General features: G+C 34.2%; 1 protein-coding gene across 1 annotated transcript; it reads right to left on the reverse strand.

Moving 5' to 3' along the window:
* Nucleotides 1-492: 492 nt before the first annotated feature.
* Nucleotides 493-2,557, reverse strand: LOC107796598 (uncharacterized). The gene is made up of 4 exons (XM_016619391.2): nt 2,197-2,557; nt 1,654-2,071; nt 1,162-1,547; nt 493-1,054 (listed from the first exon to the last, which is right to left on the reverse strand). The coding sequence occupies exons 1-4, from the start codon at nt 2,369-2,371 to the stop codon at nt 1,047-1,049; spliced, it is 987 nt and encodes a 328-aa protein (XP_016474877.1). The 5' UTR covers nt 2,372-2,557; the 3' UTR covers nt 493-1,046.
* Nucleotides 2,558-5,240: the final 2,683 nt, after the last annotated feature.

Here is a 5,240-nt window from a genome sequence, read left to right on the forward strand (position 1 = left end):
TAAAGCTGCCATACCACAGAGGCTCCGATTTGCTGCAGATCCACTATAGCTTCTTTCCGAACTTCTTATTTTTGTTAAAGAAACTATTCTAATGGCATGTGATTCAACATTAAATTTTCTTTAATATTCATTTTTAAAAAAAAATATTAAAAGAGCTTTCCGACAAAATATTATCACCTATTTTTAAAACATAGGTCAAGCTTCCTTGAAGGTTAAATCTTTCTTAGGGGTGACCATAACATTTTGTCCATTAGACAAACTTATATCGTAAGTACCTTTGAGATTCTTTCCAGCCAGAAACATTTGCATGTGTATCAAACAGAAGTATTCACATGAGGATATAATCCAGAGAGGACCACATATTATATTTACGCTTTCCTAAGATTGCACACGAGTAAAAAGAAAGAAGCCAAATGTGTGATCAGGCTTTACGTTATGAAAACCATAGCGAAAAGGTTATAAAAAATCCAAAATATCAACTGGGTCCATTAATTCAATAGTAAGCAATAACTTAAAGTAGTCACTGAAAGCAACCACAGAAAAAGCCAATATTCAAGATGTCATCCCTAATGAATAGAGCGTACCAACATGTGGCAAAACTCCAGATACCTGGCTCAGCCATTCATATACAATAAAACGAAATAGTGCTAATAGTGTAAGAATACAATGCAGACAGCCAAATACATGTAATTGCTCAGTTAGCCAGAGCACTGCGTGCTTCTAATGCTGATTACAAGCCCCACACTCTTACATAATAAACAAGAAGAAAAAAAATACCAAGAAATTCTCAAGGACTAATTGGTGCACGACTTGAAAATTAGTGGATAGTAAAATATTTTTTTAAAAACTGTTTTTCTACTCTAATTTTTGTTCTCCACAGAATTTGAAATCACAATATCACATATCATAGCTCTTGTCCTCGGGACAAAAAAGAAGGAAAAAGAAAAACAGTTTAAGAACACAGTACATATGCATACAGAATGCTTAGATGGAAAGCACCGCCCCACCAGCATTTAAGTACTACTTTGGCCTATGCTCCACACAATTTATTTCCCTGCAAAACAAAGTGCAACTTTAATGGTCAAAGTAATAAGCATGTAAATGCTGAAGAAAAAGTAATGCAAGTAAATAAGTCATGTGGAAAAAGATATTGATGCTTACCATTATGGGTGATGAAGAAGTCATGTGAAGAATCTGGTACTGAAATTGAGAGGTGGGTTTTGGAATCAAGCCACGAGTCTTTGTTGTGTTGATCAGGTGGCAGTTCATCAAAGAAGTGATGCATTACTTTCTTGGGTTGCTGATGATCTTCTGTGTCTATTTTCATATGCATATTAGCCTTGACATCATTTCCCAGTGCATAATAGTTGTACTGATCTTGTCTTTGTTGTTGTTGTTTTGAGGATTCACTGAAGCTTTGCAGTTGTAAGTAAGACTCCCCAATTTGTGAAGCAGAATAAGTCCTCTGTTTCGAATGGCCAAGTGGTGAACCCATTGTCAATGGTGCCAGTTCCCAACTGCTATCATCTATTGAACCAGATGCACTTCTATATATTACACCCAAAAATATCAATAATCAATCAATCAGTTGCTATATCAATTCCAATCTAGTTGGTACAACAATAAAAATGAAATGTTATTCAAGATACAAACCTGGAATAAGCACCAGAATAAAAGAGGAACTTGGTCTGGTCTTGAGATGACAAACCGATATTGCCAGGGGGTCTAGAGGAAGAAGAATGTGGATAGAGAAAGGAGTGTTGGGGTTCATTTGAATAAGGGAAAGAAGCTGGGGTAGATGGAGAATAGTTGTTTGAGTTGTTCTTGATTGATGAGATGGGAACTGCTGTTGGGGGCATTGTTGTTGTAGTAGTAGTAGTAGTTCTTGTTGTCATTACTTCCACAGGCTTTCTTGAACGGTTTCTGCCTCTGTGCATGTGTCTCTCACAATACTTGGAATCTGCATAGGCTTCTTTTGAACACCTCCATTTCTTCCCATCTGTTCTTCTACACCTCCCTGGCTCTGGATCTATTTTCTTCCCAAATCCCAACTGAATACAGTTCCATCCAACTGAAAATATATACAATACTATTCAAATGTATACATAGCTTTTGAAAACCAACATCATCAAAATATCAATATTTGTAGATATTTATGCATAAAATAGAGAAAGAAAGGGGAGTAGAGGAGTGTACTGTGTTGGGGTTGGTGGAGGAAGAGGTTTGAAGAGTCTAAGCTCCTTCGGATGGTGTAGAGAAGATCAGGAGGGACAGGCATTCCAGAGGCCATGTACTTGTAAATAAGAGCTTGATGCTCTAGTTCTTGCCACTGAGTTGCTGTAAATGGATATCCACTTCTTGCTCTACTCATTTTTCACTACAGAAAAAGAAACTAGTCTTCTAAGACTTCACACAAACCGGTAGACGAAGGCGGCAAAGGTAATCCTGAATAAGTAAAAAGAGCCAACTCTAGAGAAAGAGAGTGTGTGTGTTTGAGAAGAAAACAAAAAGGAAAGGCGCTGTTGGTAAATGAAAGAGCTCTTTGGGGTAGAAATAGTAGGTAAACTCAGTTTGAATTTTACTCCACATTTTTCACTGTTATACGAATAATCACTTTTATTAAAGATTTAATCTGTATATAACATTAGTGCAATGGATTTTTATCTTATTACGCAATATTTGTCAATATATCGTATTTTTATTCTTTCCTAATTTATGTGATATATTTTTTGTTTTAGTTTATTAAAAAAAATGATATATTTTTATATTTTACAACAATATAATTTTAAATTTTTCATAATATATTTAAATAAAAAATTATAACTATATAAATATCTATAACTTATTTTAAATCGCAAATTTGAAAAAGTCTTTTTTTTTCTTGAACTCATTGCCTAGTCATAGTGCACTATAAATATTGGGACAGAGTGAGTAATAATTAGCTTATCTTACTTTTTTAATTGTAATTTTACTATTGAACGGTTAGATATACTCCATCCATTTCAATTTATGTGAACATATTTGATTGGGCATAAAATTTAAAAAAAGGGAGAAGACTTTTGAACTTGTAGCGTAAAATGAGGACAAATATTTTGTGTGGTTATAAATCATTGCATAAAGGTAAATTATTTTCAAATAAGGAAAGAGGTCATTCTTTTTGGCTCGGATTAAAAATGAAATAGGTTCACATAAATTAAAATAGAGGGAGTAATTATTTATAAATCATAATTTGATCATGTAAATTGGTATAAATTTTTTTAAAAATTATCTGTGTATTTGGAGCATTTAAAATGTTCTCCCTCTGTTTCAATTTAGATGAGATAGTTTGACTCGGCACGAAGTTTAAGAAAAAAAAGACTTTTGAAACTTATGATCTTAAAATTTTAAGGGATAAAAACATTACGAGGCTATGATATTTTTGTAGTTATTAATACTTCTCATCGAGGATAAAAATATTATGTTATTTCCTTTAGAATTAAAATATTTCCTTTAGAATTATGTTATTTATTTTGAAACACACTCAAAAAAAATATCTTATCTAATTTGAAGCAGAAGGAGTAATTTTTTTAGACACCATTTGGTTGGAGAATCTTCTATACATGAATAAAACTAATGGTTCAGACCATAATATATTACTGCCACCTCTCCTTTTCTCCTCCTTTCTCTTTCACTAATTCACACACACTGACACACACAATAGATACAGAGCCTCTAGAGAGTATACTACTGTGCAAATATAATGACTGAGGCTCTCTGTTGTATGTATATGCTATGCTGCTGCAACTATTCTATCTTTATGACAGCTCTTGTCACTGACAACTATACGGAAATCCATAAACTAAAGGCTCTGTGAAAAAGCCAGGCTCTGTAAGAAAGGCCTTTAAACAAGTCATAAAATCATTATTATATGTTTTTTCCTGCCTTAGCTTATAAGAGTTGGTGTGCTTTTCTGATACCTACTGCTCAATCCTCTGGTGGATGGATCGCGAGAAGATTGTACGGTTTTTTTTACTTTTACTGCTTAATTTACTGATTATGTATATGCATTTAAATTTTACTAGTCTTATAACTTGTTTGGATGATTACTATGTATTATATTTCATAATGTATTGTATAATACTATATTATATTGTAACGATCTGATCGATCTGATCGATCGTTTTAAGCATTTGCATTCCGTTCAGCTATTTGAAGTCTTGAGAAGTTTCATATGATGTATTATGACGTTTGTGAAACGTCGGCGTTAGTTTTCAGATATTTCAGAATTAGTTTGGAAGAATGAATTTCATAGTTGAAACTTTAAGTTGGAAGAGTTAACCAAGTTTGACTTTTTAGCATTCGACCTCGTATTGGAGTTTTGATTATTTAGTTAAGTCCGGATGGTGATTTTGGACTCGGGCGTATGCCCAGATTTGCATTTGGATAATTTTAGAAGGTTTCGGCACTAATTGACGAAAGTTAAAAGTTTGAAGGTTTGAAAATGTTCATAGGTTTGACCGAGGTTTGGCTTTATTGATATCAGGGTCAGATTTCGATTCCGCAGTTATAGTAGGTCCGTTATGTCATTTATGACTTGTGTGCCAAATTTGTGATCAATTCGAGGTGTTTAGGCTTTTCGCTCTTAGTTTTGAATTTTGAAAGTTCATTAACTTCATTAAGTCAATTTGAGGTGCGATTTATGAGTTTGATGTTTTTAAGTGAGATTTGAAACATCGAGTAGGTCAGCATTATAAGTTGGAGCTTGTGTGCAACATTCGGGGTCGTTCGGAGTTGGTTTGATAGCATTCGAACGCTTGGTTGCAATTCTAAAAGTTCTTGAGTTCTCCCTTCAAATTTCATGCGTGTTGATGTCTGATTCAAGTTCACATGATATTTCTAGACTTGTGTGGATGTTTAGCGTGGAACCCCGAGAGCTCGAGTGAGTTTCGGGGGTGGTTTCGAACTATATTTAGGCCATTTTCAGTTGCGGATTTTTGGCTACAGAGGTATGCATAGCGATCGCGAACATTTGGTCGCATTCGCGAATAGCAAACTGCAGTTTGGGGCCTTGTGAATTGCGATCGCGTAAGCCTTTTCGCGATCGCGTAGGAGAAATTTTTGCTCCACAAAACTGACTTTAGAAGCTTATATCTTGCAATCTATAAGAAATTTGAAGATGATCCAAAAATAAAAGTTGTGGCCCTTGATGTCTAGTTTTCAGAAAATTAAACCATTTGTCATTTGGAGTTTTGTACAAAATT

Source organism: Nicotiana tabacum, chromosome 11 (assembly GCF_000715075.1).
Source record: "Nicotiana tabacum cultivar K326 chromosome 11, ASM71507v2, whole genome shotgun sequence".
NCBI lineage: Eukaryota > Viridiplantae > Streptophyta > Magnoliopsida > Solanales > Solanaceae > Nicotiana > Nicotiana tabacum.

Bases quoted from the DNA above. Each gene is read 5' to 3' on its own strand.
- LOC107796598 (XM_016619391.2), bottom strand. From the start codon at position 2,371: ATGAGTAGAGCAAGAAGTGGATATCCATTTACAGCAACTCAGTGGCAA. The intron at 2,072-2,196 runs GTACACTCCTCT...ATATATTTTCAG, and splicing joins CCTCCACCAACCCCAACACA to TTGGATGGAACTGTATTCAG. The intron at 1,548-1,653 runs GTTTGTATCTTG...TGTAATATATAG, and splicing joins TATTCTGGTGCTTATTCCAG to AAGTGCATCTGGTTCAATAG.